Source organism: Homalodisca vitripennis, chromosome 4, assembly GCF_021130785.1.
Source record: "Homalodisca vitripennis isolate AUS2020 chromosome 4, UT_GWSS_2.1, whole genome shotgun sequence".
Lineage (NCBI taxonomy): Eukaryota > Metazoa > Arthropoda > Insecta > Hemiptera > Cicadellidae > Homalodisca > Homalodisca vitripennis.
In genome coordinates this window covers 71,683,209-71,705,234 of record NC_060210.1, presented here as the reverse complement: position 1 = coordinate 71,705,234, position 22,026 = coordinate 71,683,209, and the positions used below count along the sequence as shown (strand labels likewise).

Here is a 22,026-nt window from a genome sequence, read left to right as displayed (position 1 = left end):
GATGTGCTGCTTCGGCTGCACTCGGAACGTTTATTTCCGCCTCAACTGATGACTCGCCGTCTTCGTCATCCGATGCCATGTCGCCATCTTGTTTATTGTTGAGCACTTCAGCGATGATCTCCTCATCTGTTATCTCACCACATACTGCAACATCTTCATCCACGTTGACAAAATCTTCAAACGAGATCGCAGGGTCAGTAATGACGTCCTCCCAGCCGTCAACTGAAGGTACCGCTTCCGCTATAATGTCGTTGGCTTTTTCGCCGTTGTCCTCCTTTTTTACAAAACCAGCTTTTTTAAAGCAATGTTTGATCTTTTCGGGCTTTACTTTGTCCCAAGCTTTCTTGCACATGCGAGAGGCTTGAAGAATGTCTAACTTGATTTTTAGGGCGTCGCAATCTTTAGTCAGTATGTACTCAACCAATAAACGTCTGTAAAACTGTTTTAGATTTTTTATGATCCCCTGGTCCATAGGCTGGACAACCGAAGTCACGTCTACAAAACAATAGGCGTGTAAGCATAGGGTCGAGCCGGTCGGCCGGGCGGGAGGGTGGCTAGATCTGTGTCCAATGGCCTTGCGATTAGAAAGAGTGCAGCGTCTTTTCGCGGGTTCGAATAAAAAGTTCAAATTATCCAAAATAAACTTCGAATTAACCACGATATTTTTGCATTACTTATATAGAAAATGCTAGGGACAAATATAAATATTCGAATTAAAGAAGATTTCGAATTATAGAAGTTCAAATTAGCCAGGTTCCACTGTATAATATTCTATAATATTCAAGTTAAATTTATTTAATTTATTGACAGTACAGTACTACACCTAAAAGCAAAATAAATGAGAGACGACATTTAATGGTAAATGTTGACTAAAACACCGTGATATATAGAAAACTAAATAAAAGAAAAAACATCTATTTAAGCCCTGAAAACTGTTTAAATTTGTTAAAAAATTGTAACAGGTATTTTAATTTTTATTTCTTCATAATATGGTGATTGGACAAAGTGTAATACTGTATGTTACCTGGTTTAGCTACTATAAAATATATTTGAAATGCTATCCCATCCAAAACAACTATGAACCAAAATAATTTATTCAAAATTACTGCAACTTGACAGGGATTATATATATAAAAAATATATAAAAAATATATATATTTATTTATATGTGTAAACTCTGTGAGTATGGTTTTCTTGTAATTTATAATTATATTTCATATTATTAAAATTGTTTTGCAATAATAAATGGATTAGCCTTAGGAACAAACTTAAATTTCAATGGAATACGCATCACATTATTTTAATAGATTTACAACTCCAGATAAGATAGTAACAGTTACGTGACAATGGGACAATCGCTTGCTGTGGAACTGTGCCACTCTATATGTCTAATATTAGGTTTATTATATGGTTACTCTGAAGAGATTTAACACTGAGTTCAATGTCTAAATATTTAATGTTCATTATATAAAGGAATTATTAGCACATTGTAATGATTAGTAGGGATCAAAATGTACATTAAAATTATTATTTATTCATGCATGATTTTATTTTTTAAGTAGCGGCTCTACTAAGTGGATCATGACTACCCAGTGTACAGTGTACCTGTACTGTCCCGACTTGTTCTTGCGTTATGAGAATTGTTTTAATACGTTGTTCCTTTAACTATAATGTTTATATCAGTGGTATTCCTACAGATATTGTACTACTTTTTGCATTACACATATGAACTGATGCCCACAGTGCTCTGTGTATCAAATTTGTATACATTGTATTACTGACAGAAATTCATGGTTATGTGATGTGAAACACATCATCTGTACATGTCCTTTTCTATTTTGCTTTTACATCTGGTTTCATATTATCACTTAATGCACTTTCTGGTAGTCAATGGTTATCCTTCTTGTGAAGACCACCTCATTTTGGTAACCAACAGCAATCCGTCTAGTGAAGGTGGTACATTCGATTTCGGGATTGAAACATTTTTTATGTCAAATTTATAGCTCTTTATAATGATAACTTTCAATACATAAAAAGTAAAACACTTTTTTAGAAAACATGTCATTCTGAAGCTGCAATTCATGTACATACTGTAAAAATTTCTCATTTTTATCTTCATCCATTTTTATTTGGGCCTGAGATAAAAATTTACTAATTTTTTTTTATAGGAGAAGCCGATCTCCTTTTTCTCTTATTCTGCCCGTCCTCATGGGCCACTGGCCTGTGCGAGGATCTTATCAAACAGAATAAGGGGGAGAGTCAATACAGTACAAGATCGATGGTACTAATAAAAAGTGCAACGGTCACAGACAGGATTAGACCACTCGGCCATCGGCACTCCCAACTTTTAAACTGCAATTTCAAGTGCAGTTTAAAAGTTCTTTTTAAATTTTTCTGTTATCAGAGAAGTTATCTTAAAAGAGCTATAAATTAAACATATACAACCTTTTCAAACCCAAAATCGATTGTATTACCTTAACTTGCTCTCGCTCTAGCATTTTTTCTAGTAAGAATTATAAACGTATTAAGATGCTTGAAAAAACCACTGGAAACATTGAAATTCAATTTTACTTTTGTAACATCGTCTTGGCATAGCTTGGTTGCCATAAGCTTTTTGTTATTGGTCATAAGTTATTTTCAGTTTGATGCACCTTATACAATTAATTTTATATGTAACTTTGGTTTGTTTAAATAATTATTGTTACTCTCAGAATCCACATAGTATGTATTAGCTAATAACCAGCTAAGATATTGTATTTTCTGAAAATGAGTTAATGTTCAAAGCACAGTTTACTCCCATTTTTATATTTTTTGACATCTTCATAAATAAACGTAACTTACATACTACATATGTGCATTTAAGGACATAACCATAAATGATTTTTAAAATATACTATTTTAATTTGAAAACTTACAGTCAAAAATGGGATTTTTTAGCTATAGGCTAAATTTTATATACCTCAGACAATTGACATTTTATGGAAAAGTAGCAGAAAACAGCAATTCATTTTCAATTAATCTAAGGAACCTTTATAAAGTATTTTAGGTTTTTATCAAAATTATGTACAATTTAAAATATTTAAAAACAAAACAACCTCCAAAATAAGTTATATATTTCTCTATGTAAAAATAATTTAAAGTAAAAACTGGTTGGCTTTTAAGTTTATATTTTGTGCGAGATGTTGGTGATTTAATTTCATAATTAAAATACTAAATACAGTAGGCTAAAATACTAATTTTGGGAGTTCAAGTTATACCCTGAAATAGGACTGGGCTTGAACGTGTGCACCTTATACAATTAAATAGTACAATAATTAACCTAGCAGTTTGGTATTGTTGATGCAATATGAATGTTGAAAATGCTGAGTTCTTTAATGGACATTTTGTGTTATTTCAAACTAAATAATTTTTCAACATTATTATCAGTGCCCTTAAAATATTTTAGATGCATCTTCAAATAAACTTTTAATTCTTGTATCTTTTAGGATTTTGTAAAAGAAAGTTTGTAATTTTTAAATCAATCTTGCTATTTTACTGTATTGTTTGGTGTTACAAAATGATAGTTTGTTTTTTACTTCATGAAAATTACAAGAAATTTGGTATGTTGTAGTATTTTAAGCAACTTATAATAAGAACATAAAATAGTTTAAAATGTTGAGTTTTTTAAGTCGTGAGATGTATTATTTAGAACAAAGGAAAAGTAAGGTTACCACCTTATATCTTCGGATAAGTTCTGTATTTTATAAAACAAATGGTCAATTAGACATATTTATTTTTCTGTAATGTCAGTAATATTGTGTCAATTTTATCTTCAAATCTTCACTTTAATTGTTATGGTTTTAGGCACTTGCAACTGTCCTGTTTGTGTAATATCCTGTACCTATTGAAATACAAATCTCCTAAATTTTCACTACCCTTATCGTCCCTTCGTCAGGTAATTTTTTAATATTTTGTATATATTTTTACTTGTTTGTATTATACATATATTACAAAAACATAGTAGCTGAGAATAAGCAATTTTTTTGGAGAACATGTACAATTTTTTCTTAGCAATAAACACAATAGTATTTAACAGTTATTGTGAACTTGAAATTTATGTATTGGTATGTAAAAGTATGGGTCCATTGCAGAAGCAACCTCAGTTGGTACCAAAGTTAGGTAACATTCAAAGGATTAATGTATTTCATCCATATTCCTTAGATACTACACTACACTTTGATCTTAGCCAGGATTAAATTTTGAATACAAAATATTCTAGGTAAAGTTTAAAAATACATTCCTGATTTAAATATTACTTCAGACTCCGTCAGAAGAAGTTGGTAGATTTCGTGTCAGCTGAAATATGTATTAATGTTTCAAATGGGATTTACAGGTACTCAGATTTTAAAAACTGAGATGCCAAAAAATGAGTATAACAATTTAGGAAATGTTACAAGCATTCCAGAACACTTAATTTTTCTCTAGGTTCATAAATAACCCAAAATTTATTAATTAATTCTTTTTAGTAAATTTATTAAATGTTTGAACAGCCTCCATATTGAAACAAACTTTTGTACCAAGTTGGCCAATAAACCTAGGCAATATTTATAAGGTACATTTTTAACCAAGTTCAATTTGTTTTTGTTTTAACCAATACCGTTTTCACAAGCTGTGTTATATATAGCATACAGGGTGTCAATTAAGTCTGGAACCTCTTTTTTAATTTTTGAACCATAATAGAAAGAAATACCAATGTTCACACGTGCTTACTGGTGATAGTAACGCACATATCTGCCCAATTGCCGACCAGATAATCCCTTTGGGGGACGGTCCACAAGGAGTCAGACAAAATTCTTAAATAGCAGCATAGGTCAAGTTTGGTATCAAATTAAAGGTCTTACTTAGCAGAGTACAATGCCGCAAACCGGACTTAAAAAGGTGGATTCATTCAGTAGTTATAGCTATTTGAATTTTAAAACAATTGAACAATGTAAATTATTAAGTATTACAAGTAAACACCAATTTTTAAGTACCTGTGATCAAAGTAAGTGTTCAAAATGTTCCCCTCCCATCATCTGAGATGAGATAATTCCTGCACTACAAGCTGCTCTTGGTCGACAATTTCAAAGAATTTATTTCCAACAAGATGGCGCGCCACCACACTTTGCTCTCCTTGTTAGAGAATACTTGGATACAATATTCCTTCACAGATGGATTGGAAGACGTGGTGCAATAGAGTGGCCTGCTCGTTCCCCTGATTTATCTCCGCTGGACTTTTTTCTTTGGGGATACCTCTAAGATAAAGTTTATCGTACTAAGCCTCGAGATTTGGCGCACCTAAGAAATCTCATACTCCAAGAAGCTCAAGATATTCCTCGTGACTACCTTCAAAATGCAGGTAAGTGTTCAAAATGTTCCCCTACCATCGTCTGGCAATGTCCTAGGTGGTTGTAAAAGCCATCCACTGCATTTTGAAAGTAGTCACGAGGAATATCTTGAGCTTCTTGGAGTATGAGATTTCTTAGGTGCGCCAAATCTCGAGGCTTAGTACGATAAACTTTATCTTAGAGGTATCCCCAAAGAAAAAAGTCCAGCGGAGATAAATCAGGGGAACGAGCAGGCCACTCTATTGCACCACGTCTTCCAATCCATCTGTGAAGGAATATTGTATCCAAGTATTCTCTAACAAGGAGAGCAAAGTGTGGTGGCGCGCCATCTTGTTGGAAATAAATTCTTTGAAATTGTCGACCAAGAGCAGCTTGTAGTGCAGGAATTATCTCATCTCAGATGATGGGAGGGGAACATTTTGAACACTTACTTTGATCACAGGTACTTAAAAATTGGTGTTTACTTGTAATACTTAATAATTTACATTGTTCAATTGTTTTAAAATTCAAATAGCTATAACTACTGAATGAATCCACCTTTTTAAGTCCGGTTTGCGGCATTGTACTCTGCTAAGTAAGACCTTTAATTTGATACCAAACTTGACCTATGCTGCTATTTAAGAATTTTGTCTGACTCCTTGTGGACCGTCCCCCAAAGGGATTATCTGGTCGGCAATTGGGCAGATATGTGCGTTACTATCACCAGTAAGCACGTGTGAACATTGGTATTTCTTTCTATTATGGTTCAAAAATTAAAAAAGAGGTTCCAGACTTAATTGACACCCTGTATATTTTTTTAAGAGGAGGTGGTTTTTTTGTTCTGAGGGTAATGTTCAGTGAAGTTACGCAGACATTTTTGAAGTGCTACCATGAGGACAATTGTAATAGGTTGATTTTGTACAAAAATTCTACCTAAAAAACTAAACCATTCACTGATTGTTGTTCCTGAAAATACTTGAGAAGGGTCTTTTCTACATCACTGGGAAAACCCTCTCTTTGTTTTACAGAACTCAACGATGAAACATGTATAAAGATTACAATGTACAAGAGAAACTTCTAGGATTTGTTTATGCAGTTAAGACGTATATGAGTGAGTTGTGTAGGACATTAATGGTTCTTCAGGGACCATCCCCAAGATGACATTGGAGGCACTTCAAAATCGATCTTTACTTCATTGAAGAACCATAATATGTCTGCATTATATAATGCTATTTTGTTATTTTAACAAGAGAGGAAAAGTTATAAAAGGAGAATAAATGATAAGTACACTTGGATTCATACGTACACCACATTTAATTTATGTATTTTGATGAATTTCTTATTACTGCATTGGAGAACCTCACACGTGATTCCTTCAGCAGGTATTGCTTTAACTGCCAAAAGCTTTATTTGAAACACTCAGATCTTGCACCATATGATTATTTTGCTAAATAAGAATATGCTGTATGTGATATAATAAATCTTTTAGGTGCTATTGTTAGTTTTTCAGTTTCCTTACACAAATAATAATGTAATCCAAGCATTTATAACTATATATCTCATAAATTATTCGTTTTGTGTAACATTAAATAGTATCTTTCTGAAAAACAAGCGAAAGTTTTGTTTTATTGTTCATTTTTTTCTATCAATGAAATGTAAGTTATCATATTTTTTCTGAGTGGGAGAGGGTGTGCTAGCCACTTTGTCAAGATGGTGCACAATGTTATTGGAATATGTTTGAGGTCTGAAGTGTTTTCAATGATTACAGTAAATTGCAGCACGGGCAAATGGTGAGCCTTGCTGTGACTAGGTGGGAGAGAATGGTGCTGGCCACTTTGCCAAGATGGTGCACAATGTTATTGGAATATGTTTGAGGTCTGAAGTGTTTTCAATAATTACAGTCTATTGCAGCACAGGCAAATGGTGAGCCTTGGTGTGACTAGGTGGGAAAGGTTATGCCGGCCACTTTGTCAAGGTGGTGCACAATGTTATTGGAATATGTTTGAGGTCTGAAGTGTTTTCAATGATTACAGTAAATTGCAGCACGGGCAAATGGTGAGCCTTGCTGTGACTAGGTGGGAGAGAATGGTGCTGGCCACTTTGCCAAGATGGTGCACAATGTTATTGGAATATGTTTGAGGTCTGAAGTGTTTTCAATAATTACAGTCTATTGCAGCACAGGCAAATGGTGAGCCTTGGTGTGACTAGGTGGGAAAGGTTATGCCGGCCACTTTGTCAAGGTGGTGCACAATGTTATTGGAATATGTTTGAGGTCTGAAGTGTTTTCAATGATTACAGTCAATTGCAGCATGGGCAAATGGTGAGCCTTGCTGTGACTAGGTGGGAGAGGGTGGTGCTGGCCACTTTGCCAAGATGGTGCACAATGCTACTGGAATATGTTTGAGGTCTGAAGTGTTTTCAATGATTACAGTCAATTGCAGCATGGGCAAATGGTGAGCCTTGCTGTGACTAGGTGGGAGAGGGTGGTGCTGGCCACTTTGCCAAGATGGTGCACAATGCTACTGGAATATGTTTGAGGTCTGAAGTGTTTTCAATGGTTACAGTCAATTGCAGCACGGGCAAATGGTGAGCCTTGCTGTGACTGGGTGGGAGAGGGTGGTGCTGGCCACTTTGTCAAAATGGTACACAATGGTATTGAATATGGCGACATGCAGCTCATCTGTGAGGCCTACCATCTCATGAAGTCTGCTCTAGGCATGTCCAATGATGAAATGAGTCAGGTAAACAAATGCTATTGTTTTCATTATTTCATATTTTTATTGATTTGTTAATGTCTAAAATAAACTGTGGACATTTTATAAAAGCAAGAATGTGTGACGTTGTAACCTCTTAATGTAGTTGTATATTTTTAAATCCTCTTAGATTGAACGAATATTATTTGTTGAGAATTTTATAAATATATTCCTGCCTACTAACATATTGGAGTCTGGCCTTCCTATATATGGAAATTATGGCCTTGACTATACAGTTCTGTGTATTTTCTGATTTTTCCTTCAATCATATTAAATATTATATTAAAAGTATAACTTTTACATTTAATTCCTCATACTTTTTATTCAAAATAATTTATTATACTCAATTCATTATTATTATTTTTAAATGTAGGAATATTTCAAAAATTAAAACTATGAATAGAAGTAATTTTTCACTGCATGTGTAGATTTGTTATTTTATTCCTTGGAACCTACATTTTGTGATTAGTAAAACTTGACAGTTTTATTTTTGTTGTCATAGAGTTTTATTTAAATATTAAGAATGTATAGAACAGTTCACTTTACTATTACAGGCTCTTATTACACAATACCTTAGTTAGATTGAGAAATGTATAAACTGTAACTTTGTAAGAAAAATTCTTTATCAATGTCACAATTACTACAACTATACAAGTAAAAACGCTGAACAGTTCATTGAAATCTACTTCTAAGTTTTCAAAGGTACAGATTTTTATGTGCAATATTTTATTCACATAAAAATTTATAAGCCTTTACATAAATAAATATTTCTACAGATTCCTCAAATTAAGCCTATGTAACCAGTTAAATAAATGTAAGCAGTAAGAAAAGACAAATCATATAATTTTATTAAAAAAAAATTATACTTATTCATAGCCTAGTTCTAATAGTATTAAACCTAAAAACATCTTAAAGACAAATAATTAAAAACAATGACACATTAAAACAGTCAACAATACAAAATAGCCTCAAAACAAATGGTATTTTCGTGGATTCTAGTGGATTTTTTATCTAACCAACAGAATTCTCATATTATCAACCAGACCAGCACTCTAATAAAACTTTATAAAAACAAGAAACACTACGTTCAAGTAATGCTCGAGTGCCTACATTGTAATCGAATGGGGCTTGAAACTGGTTGCACATAGACTCCATTGTGTTAAACTATACTAATAAAATGTTTGTCAACAATCTGATAAGAGCATCCATATGTGCATGTAAGAAAAACTATTTTAACCTGTTTAGTCCATTTATTATGCTTCTTAAAAAACATTGTTACAAATTGAATGATCTTACAACTTGTGTTAAGAAAACATATTATTGCTATCCAGCAAAACAAACTTAACAGTGACATCTGGTGTCAAGCTGATGAACCATTATTAAGTTTCAGTATAATTGGTAATAAATGGTGATGAGGAGAATCAGCTTAAGCATGGGAATGTAAGTGAGATGTATACAGGAGGAGATCATGATTGCTGTGTCTGCTGATAAACCAATTGACACAGATTCTAGTATATAGATGTGTGATATTGGTGTGTTGAAGTGAATCTAATCAGCCAAAAAAACAAGTATATTACAACATTATGTATTGTCCTCCCATTATGTCAAGGACATATTTTGTAGAATCTAGCTTAAAAATAAATTGAGTTACATATTGTATTTGCTGCACAGTACTGTATCTTTTAAATTGCTATTAAAGTAAAAAAAATTATGAATACTGCACTTAAAAATTAACAAATATTATGCAAAATTGATAGTGATACTAAATACGATAATTAATTATGCATTATTGATTTTTGTGTAAATTTTTTAGGTTTTTGAAACTTGGAACAAAGGCGAACTGGATTCTTTTCTAATAGACATTACAAAAGACATCCTCAAATTCAAGGATTCAGATGGTAAGCATTTTAGTTTTAGACGTGACTATCTCAATGTTTAATTATTGCATCAAATATAATACCAGAAAATGAACCTGATTATTTAATTGGAAAACTTTAGAGCTCCGACATAAGACATAAGATACAATCATTACGTCCCAATTATATGCAGGTATCTCAGCTGTATTGCAGGTTACCAAGATAGGTCATTCAAGTACTACAATTTTTGAGTATTTTACAGATATTGATACTGGTATGACTAGAAGTATTTTCTGTGAGACTGGTGTAGAACACTCTGGTGAGTGATATGAAAACATGGGTAATATACCTAACAATTTTATTTACCTGTGGTTTAATTCATATATGTGTCTAGGTGCCAAGAAGATGAGACAGCAGAAAATTAAACTTGTAGTACTAAACGAGGTTACTTTATAAAGATTGAGTTATTAATTAGTCAAGTAATTTAACCCTTTGACCGCTGACGTCCTCACTTGAGGACGTCGGCATGTTGCGCGAGAACCGCAAAATCTGACTTTATTTTTTAAGAAAATGACGACCTCATGCAAGATCTGGCAAATAGATAGTCATTTATAATGTGCATGTAAAATCCAGTCACATGACCTTGACGTTGTGTCTGTCGACTGCATGAAGTTAAATTTTAAATCTTGTACAGAGTCCTCATCACATTTTTGTTTTGCACAGTATTACAGAACATGTAAACCAGTATATTTTATTGGATTTTGTTAAAAACCTGACAATTCACAAGTTGAAACCATTCACAAAATTCAACAGATCTTCGCAGGAGACACTGAATGTGATGCAGATAAGAGTGGTAAAACAATTTTAGTAGCCGTACTTCAGTGTACAGTAAACTTCCTAAACATGATGAACAGAAATTTACATGCTGATAGCTGACTTCATCTTGAATGTTGTCTTCTTTTCACTTTTCTGCTACTTGAGTTACTCTCTAGGTTCACTGTACAATAGTTACATTGCAAGTCACAATATTGTACAAATCACACACCCTTCGCCTAAAAGCCAATCAGAAGTTAGTGACATTTCTTTTTGTTTTATCTTGAGGGCAAAGTAAGGAGATGAGGAATCTCTGTATTAATCTGGTATGTTATTAACTTTTAATTTATCCTATAGATTACTGAACATTTATCAAAATTATTGTTTGCACACTTGTAAACCTCTGGTGCGATTTAATTAAGACTGATTCAGTAAGTCTAAACCAGCTCATAATTCTTTACATACTATATTGTTGTTATTAACTGTGGATAGTGGATAGAGATTGTCCATGTATCCGTTCTATGTAAAGATGATGAGTCACAAATCATATATTTTGATTTTATACTTTTATCTCTATTGTCGTTGAAGTCTTAAAAATTACATATGATTTGACATCTTCATTATTAGTATTTTAATTTGTTGGTTGAATAAATAATGTGTGTGTGGAATTTCACTATTGTAAAATATTGGAAATCAATCAATAGTTGAATAATGGTACTTATTATGTAGTCATTGCACTATTTAGACAGAGAAACCTAGCTGGAAGTTGTTAGTACTTTTATCTAATTTGCTAGAGCCATCCCACCAACCTCTCTTGACACCAAATTGCTTAATACGCAATACTAGTCAAATTATTATTTACGTTAAAGCCACTCTCATAAATGATGTTCAAAATACATAATGTGGTGCAGGCAAGTATTTGGTGGAGAAGATTCGGGACAGTGCTGGCCAGAAAGGTACTGGAAAATGGACAGCCATCGCCGCTCTGGACTATGGTATCCCAGTGACACTCATCGGAGAGTCTGTATTCTCACGGTGTCTGTCATCCCTCATAGACGAGAGGGCAGAAGCCAGCAAGGTACTGCCCGGACCTTCCAACACCAAGTATACTGGTGACAAGAAGCAGTTCCTTGATGATATTAGAAAGGTAAGACTTTATACCACTTACACTCAACATGCACAATAAATAGCATATTACAACAGGTTTTGGGGGAAAATGTTTAATAAAAGAATTACTTTTCTGAAAGTTTTGTTATTAGAACATAATTTGACTGAAGGTGCACTGCTATACTTATAATACCTGTGTCTGTAATATCATCAGCTGACAAAAAAAGGAATAAAACTCATTGTTTTCACACACAAAACTGTACATTGCAAAATTTTTAATTTTATGAATGGTGACAAAAAAAGAAAATAAGTATTTTTATTATTTTGGCTGTGGAATTGTTTGCATCCTTTAATTAATAATTTCATGACTATGGTCTTAGCAATCTGCGCACCTAAGGTTTTAGGTTAAAAATGGTTTTAGAATAAATAAATAAAGTTATTTGCTGTAGTACTTGTTTGCAACAAGAACTGCAAACTAACAACATTAGGAGTAGAACCATATGGACACTTCCCTAGCATTTATAAATAATGTTCTGGCATCTGCAAGAACATTTACTTTAACCTGGGAGAGTTTACATAACAAGGAAAAAACCATAGTTGTAAATAAGTTGTCTCACTTTCCAGAAATGCGTCGTCAAGGTCAACGGTGGTTATGCTGTAGATGCTCCCATACCCCCTCAAGGTGAAAATAGCCTAAACTATTAACGTGAATGATAATGTGTAAACAGCAGGGGTTTATTGTTTGTGTTCGACTCTGTGCAAGCCATCCTATTCCACAATTTTTCCACAGTTGTGTTTGAAAGTAAATTTTATTTTCTTATTGAATATGGAGGGAAGAGGAGGAATGGATTTTAAATGTGCTGGGGAGTGTAGAAAAGGAAGCTCAACTAAATGAACAATAACCAGTTGAAGAGATACTTGATAAGAAGAGTATTTCCTAGTGAAAATTTTGTTGTTTGTGATTTGGACTCAGAACAAGATGATTATGATAAAGTTTTAGAACAAAGTGACCACACGCCTGACACAGATCAGTGTGAAAAAAAGACACAGTGGGAGTAGATCTACACTCCCCACTGCTATATGGAAATACTGCTAAAAATATGTACTGCTACGAGGGAAGGTGTTATCAAATGGTGATTTTTTCCAAAAAAAGATGTCAGAATTGTAAAGAGAAGGAAAAACATAATGTCCCATCTTTCAGGGCCTTTACGTTGAGCTCGACAGGTAAAAACACTTACAGAAGTGCATGGCAATTATTGATTCCAGAAGAGGCATTAGGAAAGATTGTAAATTACACAAATATATGGATTAGAACCACTGAAACTAACTTTACTAAGAAAAGGGATGCTGAGGATATTGATGTGATTGAACTAAAATCTACTAGATCTCTATTTGGTTGGTGCCTTAAAATGTAATCATACTAATCTTTGGGGCAAGTGATAGTCAGGAGTAGAGAGGTTTAGAATGACTGTGATAAACTAAAATTTTTGATTCAAGCACTTTGATTAGAAGATATTACAGACAGTCCAATAAAAAAGGGTCCAGACAAGTTGGCAGCAGCAAAAGAGGTTTTTTTTTAAAAATAATTTGTAATTAGTTACAGAGAAAGTTGCTCACCCAGTGAATATTTTACGAATCATTGGAAGTTTTCCGGGCAGGTACAAGTTCCGGCAGTATGTTCCAAACAATCTGTTCAAATAAAGGTAAAAACTGTTTGTACTAGCTGATGCCTGCATCTTTTATACTTACAAAATAGAAGTTTACTTTGACAAGCAACCAAATGACTCATTTGATGTTGACAATAGTACCAGGAGTGTAGTTGAAAGGATGATTCAACCTGTTCCAAATACTGGACAGATCATAACAACAGATAATTTGTATACTTCTAAGCCACTTGCAGGACCCCTTTAACCCCTTTTAGAAAATCACAACCTTTATCTTTTGTGCATACACTATGCAAAAATAAGAAAGAAATACCACTTATATTTTTAGATACCAAAGTAAGACTTCCAAATAGTACTAAGTTTTGATTACAAGATTACGCAGCTCTTGTTGCATATATACTGAAAAAAGAACTAAGTTGTGTCAACCATGCATAAGACAGGAAGTATGATGCCAGTTCAGGAGAGGCTAATAAACCACGTCTTGACTAAAGGGGGTGTTGACATTCTCAATAAAATTAATCGGTCTCAAGAGTTGTTATTAGTCCACTGGAATAAGACACTTTTCTACTCTCTGGGAAAAACTGAAGGTATAAACACACATAGTTTTGCTTAATATATGATCAAACACTCCAGTAAATGACGATGTGTTCATTGAGCACGAAAGGCCTCACAAAAATAAAAATTTGTCATTTATTGGAGTGTTTGATCATATATTACGCATTTAGTTTCAAATAAGAAGGAGCTGGTAAAATGTACACATAATTTTGTCTAATAAAGTTGACATTGATCACAGAGAGTTCTTGCAAGAAATATCATAGGAATTATGTAGAGACTACCTGAAAATGTGCGTAATGGTTCTCTGCCTTTGGCGAGATATCTGATTCAGTATAAGAGATCTACTGGGAAAATCTGTTGATGATAACCGAAATCGAACCAGGAATTTCCAGGAAGATGTGCCTGAAAGTGTGCTCAATGCAGTGCATTCAGTGGTTTTTAGAGAGCACACAACTTTCATGTGTGTCACGGATAAAATCATGATTAATGGAGATGGTAGTGAGTAAATGTGATTTTTGTATTACATCGAAGTTGCGTACAAGTAATATGCAATTATACACAGACTACCATCTTTTAAATTGTACTTTGTCATTGGTAATTTAATTATATTTTTTAATATATTTAATTTCACATATTAATTTATACAGCTAGACACTATATATATATTAAATTCTTTATTATAAATAATTTTATGTTGGTAGACCTAAATTTCTTTTAGATCCCCTTCCAGGACTGAAAGAATCAATAAGTATAGTTCAACTATTCGTTACATTTTCATTGTGTAACATGTTTGGAAGCCCCTTTACATATACAATTATTGTCACATGCTTTATTAGTTTTTGTTATCAAACTTTATAAATAAATAAAAAAACACATGTGTATTTCATTTATATTAAAACCTAGTTCTGTTTGTATTGAACTAATAAGTTGCAAGGGTATATTTGATGATATGTCATGGCTTAAATGTATTTCTCTCATGTTGTTTTTACAAAAATAAAATCTTGTTAGTTATTGTTAAATCGTGTAAAACATACACAGTCCATAAACTGTGAGTGAGCTCTGACCTGTAGCCTGTAATGCGACCTCTCCTGAGTTCAACCAACTATTCCTAACTATTTAATGCAGTTGACTTTAAATATAACAATATCCACAAACCTATTAAGTGGTTCCTATTGGAACTCGCTGCTTAAAAGATTTATTAAAATACAAAATTTCACATGTCATATTCATCATATCTGTAAACAATAGTTTTATCAGCTTCAGTCAATGAAATAAAGAGACAGAATATTATATGAAAGCCATCATTTTCATTATTAGTATCATCATAGTATTTTTAATCCTTTCAATAAAGCTTGTTAATCCTGTTCTCATACAATAAATATTTCTGAGCGTTTATTATTTACTTTCTCTTCCAGGCATTATATGCATCCAAAATAATCTCCTACGCTCAAGGATTCATGCTGATGCGTGAAGCGGCAAAGTTGTACAACTGGAAACTCAACTACGGTGGAATTGCCCTCATGTGGAGAGGTGGTTGCATCATTAGAAGGTAAATACCTTAAAATGGTTTTATAGTTATTCACACGATTTATGTGAAATGAACTGGAAGTTTGTTTTTGATAATTATTTGTTTATTTAACCAAGATGCAAAGATTGAAGGGCAATTATTATTATTTAGAAATAGTAAGATCCACCTTATGAATTTATTAGGAAAGGGTGTGAAAATATACATGTAATGTTACAACAATGGTGCATTGAAGCCGAATCTCGAATCTTAAAAGATAATTATTTGGATTCAAGCATTGATTGACAATGAGATTTGACAATTGAATTCACTAAGATTTGTTGTTTCATTGGTTAAGGACCCAAAAAGACCTTCTTAAAATTGTGTCATCTATCCATATATGCAATAACTTTTGATAGAGTACTAACCTAGAGACTTGAAACTTGGTAAATAGGTTCTCTTGAAGCTATTGTATCATCCAACGAAGAATTCTATTGTAAAACAATTTTGAAAGGCTATATCGTTGGAGGTAGCTCAAAGGGTCAATACGTAGTAGCACTGCAGCTGCTGAGTGGAGTAAGTGAGGTTACTGCTAGTGGTATGAAGTCCATTGCTAACATTTAACAGATCATAATGTACACATAGTTATTGGATAACTTTAGGTGCATCATTATTATGATGATAACCAAAAGTGTATGTAAGTTAAAAGTATTCAACAAAGTTTCTTAACTTGCAATCGTCTAATCTACTTCAATATATTGTTTCTTAAAAGAAAATATTCTCCAAAAAATAAAACATTATTGTGGTTAAATAGTAAATAATGTAAAATTAAATTGTAATAAAAATAGCAACCAATACATTTTTAGATTATTATAGTAAAACTGTAAAATAATAATTTGTCATATTTACAATACTTGCAACTAGCAGGTAGTTCAGTTTTTAAAGATAGAAGTTTATAGAAAAAATGGAGAAATATCCTAAAAATGAAAAGAACACATGAGTTGTTTCATAATTAAAAAAAAGTATTTATATGTAGATTCTAGATTTTTTTGTGATGAAAGCACTAATATCAAACAGAACAACAAATCTCTGGTGTGGCAGTTAATATGTTAATCGAGGGCTACCATAACACGTTTTTAAGTTGCAGAACTTAACAATGGTGGATGGTATTCTTACACAGATACTTGCTACAGACTTGATTCATATTACTTACAGATAAATCATTCTCTCAATTTCATATTTTGTAGACCTACAATCCAATCCTATCAAATTCAATCAATAATCATCATCGTATCATATGTGCATATTTTTTCAAACATATATGATATTTATTATAACATATATTTCCGTTTTAAGTGCCTTCTTGGGAAATATCAAGGCAGCATTTGACAAGAACCCCAAGTTGACCAACCTGCTACTGGATCCTTTCTTCAGAGATGCAGTGACTGTCAGTCAGCTATCTTGGCGCAGGGTTGTAGCCACTGCCGCCACTCTGGGTGTTCCAACACCAGCTTTTAGCACTGCTCTTGCGTTCTACGACGGGTACAGGAGTAAGCAACTACCTGCTAACTTGCTGCAGGTAATGTATATTATTGTCACAAAGTGTTTACTGGTAATTAATTACTTACTTACCTTGTCTGGAATCTCCAGTCTCATCACATTCTGATACCCTGATTCTGATATGTGGGTGGCATGCTTCAAGGTCTTGCCATGTTAGGGCAGACCAGCATACGTTCATGGTCTAAGACAACAAATATTCATGTAATTTTTTTGTTCCTTTTTTTGAAGAGACCTTTATTTCTTAGGGTGGACTGAAGATGAAAATAGGGAAAATGTAAACGTTTTATAAATTTGTTATAAGTATAGTATTAAAAAGAATATATATATATATATATATATATATATATATATATATATATATATAACATTATTTAATTGATTATAGGATTAAAAGAATATATTTTACTTTGTCTATTTTGTTGCTTTTTATTTAATTATTTTGTTTACCATTCTTTTACTATAAGATCAAAAAAATATTTTTCAGCAGGAAGTGAAATTTTTCAGTTTTTTACTTGTAACAAATATTTGTTATAATATATATTATAAGATTACAAAATTTGATGTTGATTGGTTGGATATAAGAATAAAAACACAATTACACAACACAATCGCCTGTTTAACCCTTTGCGTGCCACGGCGACGATACATCGTCGCCAAAAACCCTTGTGAAAAGTGCCACGGCGACGATCTATCGTCGCCGACTTACTGTGCGAAAAGTGCCAGGCGACGATCCGTCGTCGCCGTCTGTTATCGTAATTTTTAACGCTTTATTTTTCATGAATTCTTTTCACGACCAATATTGTTTTATTTGTTAACTATCCTGCAATAGATAAATAATAGTTCACATAATACTTTATATTAGTGAAGATAAAAAAACACAGAATAATAGAAGCAACAACAGCTGGCGGTGATCAACCGGGCGCGTAACATCGTTGGCGCGTAAACAACTCGCTACGTATAGTATGCGTAATATCTAAAATAATACGTTCGGTCACATGGTTGTGTATACATCGTTTTGAGGTTAGGATCTCTAAAATGATTTTGTTAAATTGATATCTCCCGTGCGTGCGAGCGTGCGCGTGCGCATGCGAGCGTGTGTGTTTGTGTGTGTGTGTGTGTACATATTTTTTGGGAAAATATGAAGACCATATATTAGATATACTTTAGAAACAAAGGATAAATTATTGCATTATGCATTAATTATTTTTGTTTTAGTGTTGTGTTGCCGGTACTGAAAAATGATTTTTTCATTATGTACATAATTTCAAGCATTGTTATGTAACTATAGTAATTATATAAAAAAGTCAACCATTATTTTTTTTCACATTAACAATGTTATAAAGAATATTAAAAAAATTCTTCCCATAGTAAAATTGTTTCTTATTAATTTGTCAAAAAAATAAAAACTAAAAAATAAAAATTGCTTTATACATTTTTTTGGTTTTGACATGCCAAAACTAATATTATTTTATGTTGTTTCATTTGTTTTGTAACATTTTATTGTAATACAGTTTTTTACAAACATTTTGATACCTCTTTCATAAAAATAGTATGAAAAATAAAAAAAATATATATTCTTTTTTCCGGAAGCCCGGTAATACTTCTTATTATTCCCTGGCATTTTTCGCATATGACTTGCAATATAGTTGCTAGTGCATTTCTTTTGTACTAAATTTTTTGCCTTGTGGCATTCAAAGGGTTAACGACAACTGGAGTGCAAGATTAGTGCCGGCTACATAGTCCGTATTGCCTTCTTGGACAAGTACTTTGCTGATGCTTGCTCATCCTAAAAGGGTTAAAGGTATTCCATGCATGCAATTTACATCTTGTTCACTGTAGCCTCACTTAACGAGGTCTGTTTGCCATTTAGTAACTTCCATGTAGGATATGGGAGGCGGCTGTCCACAGTTATCTCCTCTGATTGCCACAAAAAGTAATATATTGATATAGACTATGATAAAAAGATGGCATGATAGGAGATAATGTTGATTTATGTAGATTATGTTAAAAATTTAAGAGCAGTAATGCATTAGTTGGAAATTAATTTTTAAATTTGATGATTGATCTAAATTTAATTTGAGGACGTAATTATCATTGATGGATGACCTTATTTAACTGGAACTATTGATATGGTTAGAAAATTATATCAAGTATAAACTCCTCGGGAGAGAGTTAGGAGGTTTTAGTGTTGATGGTGTAGACTTTAGTATTAGTAGCTAGCTTAGTTTTGTAAAGTAGTTTAAAAAACTGATTTTTATTTTATATTTATGTTATACAGTTTAAAATGTTTCACTTAAATATTTCATTTAAGTTTTATACGTTTAACTTATATACATGTATTTATATTCTTATCATCCATGATGTACAACAAAGTACCCAATTTACTGTGTAATGTAATATTTTATAACTAATTTCTGAAAAATATTTTATATGCGTTATTTAAATGTTAATAATCTCATATGTACTTTACTTTACATTGTTACTTTTAGAAGATTTAATTGTCAGTTATATTAAAGTAATTGTCGATTCTTTCTGAAATTCATAACATATATTTTCTTATTCCTATATTTTGTGATCAATATAATAAGATAGTATAATAGAACCACCAAAAGTAATGGTTTTAGTTTTATCATTAAATTGGTCTTGTTTAGAAATACTTGTAAATTAGTAACTGGTTATTACAATTCTTTTTTCATTTACAACATATATACTTTTTATCATTATACTATTTAATGAATATCTTGTTCATTAAACATAAACTTCACTGCATATATTTCCTCAATGTTCAACTTTGACTTATGACCATTTTGATTAGGTAAGATAGCAATCTAATTTTCAACAGCAGTGTAGTTTTTTACTCTTTTAAATATTGAGTCTCTTAAATGTGTTTCATTTGTGAAAATTTGGTGTAATCTCCAAAATCTTATTTTTGAAAAATACTTAATATTTTCAAAAACATCAAATTGTTACTGTTACAATAATACCACTAACCAAAGTATTTTTTAACGTAGTAAGAAATTTGACGGGTGTGTCCGGACTTTGCATCTGCATTTTAATTTGAATACATGTGAAAGGTATAACTATGTTGACAGGCCCAGAGAGATTACTTTGGAGCCCACACTTACGAACTGCTGTCCAGTCCTGGTATGTTCATCCACACCAACTGGACCGGCCATGGAGGCAACGTGTCTGCATCTACCTACCAAGCCTAGACTTCATCTACCATCACCGAGTAATTTATTATTAACGTTGACTAAAAGTTGTAAGGGAACAAATAAGCATTCCATGTCTTTGTACTTTCAAAGTAAGATTGCTATTAATTAATAAGGTGTTGATTGTTAATCATGGTACTTTTTGTTAAATATAAAATATTTTTATTTTTGTACAAAGTTTGAATTGTATTAAAGTTTTGTTTACCGAGGAAACAACATGTTTTTAATTACCAAACCATTCAAAGATTTTTAATGAAATTAAATGTTCATTGCATTGCGTTTAATTCTCACCTCCCTCCTTGCACTTCATCAAAGACAGCATATTATCTTTGTTACAAATCTTACGGAGATAACTAGGGGATAGGAAATTCAATGGAATCTCATTTGTATTGGATAAAGAAAAATCTATTCAAGACTGAAAATCTTTGTATTGATACCTGTCTAAACTGCAATCTTTGTTTCTTTAGTAATACTGCGACATCATAGATATATTGGAAGATTGTAGGTGATCTTTTTATGCAGAAAACTAGACAATGCTAATGAACTGTTTGGTATAGCAAATTACTATAAATGAATTGTTTTCCATTATATACTTATTGTGTTTATTATATTTACATTAATAAAAACCTGAAACATTCTTAGTACTTAATTATAGGCAGCTTTATGAAGAAATGGAGTTATGTATTTGATGACAAGATTATCGAGTCTAATTAATTTAATCCATGGTTTCAGTGTAATTAATATTGAAGGTAAATTTGCATAACAGTATTATACTGGGAAATTCTCTATTAGCTATAGTATTACTGCTGTGTAATTTGCAAGTATCAGTTGAAATAGATGTGAGAAAATTCATTCAGATCTTAACCCTTAGGGCGCCAAGCACTTTTTCACGGTGTCTTGCTAAAAGAGCCAGCGGGTTAGTTAACGCCGTGATTTGCAGCATTTCAATAAAAATATCATAGCTACCCTAATATTATATTTAGAATTTTCATTTTTGTTTTGTTATTTTTAATGTTAAGTTGTCTATATAATACATTTATCAATAAAATTATAATGCATGGAAATAAGTTTGAAAATATGCATAACAACACAAAATATTTTTTAAATATTTTAAAATTTGATTTTATCCTCACGAAAACATATTAGAAAATATATCTTATACATAACATTGGGTCTTATTTTAAAGTATATATATTTGCTAACATTATTAAAAAATTTCAAACCCATGTGACAAGAAATGGATTTTTGGTAATTTTTTTAATAAAACTATGCTAATTCATCAATGTGCAATATTTACATGAGAAGCTTTTTGTCTGCTCCCTAGCATAAGCTGTTTTTACGACAGTATTAATTTTGTTTCCAGTACAGAAAATTTGGTTAACATTTTCGGAGGGATTCCCTTCCTGTTACTTCGAAGTGTTCCAGTAATATGAGTAAGTTGGGAATACAAATACTTTGCCAGAGGTATGGATGTGAAAAAATTATCTACAAAAACATGAAATCCTTTTCTTAGATAATTTCCCATCTCTAACAATTGTATAACAACATTGTAGCCCTGTCCATTATTATTTGTCTGGATTTCATTGTTATTTTTTGCCCCTTTATAACAAACAAATCCTAAACAATAATTGCCAACTGCGTCACAAAGCATCCACAA

At 32.2% G+C, this 22,026-nt stretch overlaps 1 protein-coding gene across 1 annotated transcript in view; it reads left to right on the top strand.

The window, feature by feature from the left end:
* LOC124359513 (6-phosphogluconate dehydrogenase, decarboxylating) overlaps nucleotides 1-20,577 on the top strand; it is a 50,594-nt gene extending 30,017 nt beyond the window's left edge. Inside the window, exons 4-9 of the mRNA XM_046812309.1 lie at nucleotides 7,910-8,086; nucleotides 9,912-9,996; nucleotides 11,679-11,914; nucleotides 15,509-15,642; nucleotides 16,954-17,176; nucleotides 20,250-20,577. Coding sequence (XP_046668265.1) covers nucleotides 7,910-8,086; nucleotides 9,912-9,996; nucleotides 11,679-11,914; nucleotides 15,509-15,642; nucleotides 16,954-17,176; nucleotides 20,250-20,369 — 975 coding nt within the window. The 3' untranslated portion in view covers nucleotides 20,370-20,577. The remainder of the gene's footprint in view (nucleotides 1-7,909; nucleotides 8,087-9,911; nucleotides 9,997-11,678; nucleotides 11,915-15,508; nucleotides 15,643-16,953; nucleotides 17,177-20,249) is intronic.
* The last annotated feature ends 1,449 nt before the right edge of the window (nucleotides 20,578-22,026 follow it).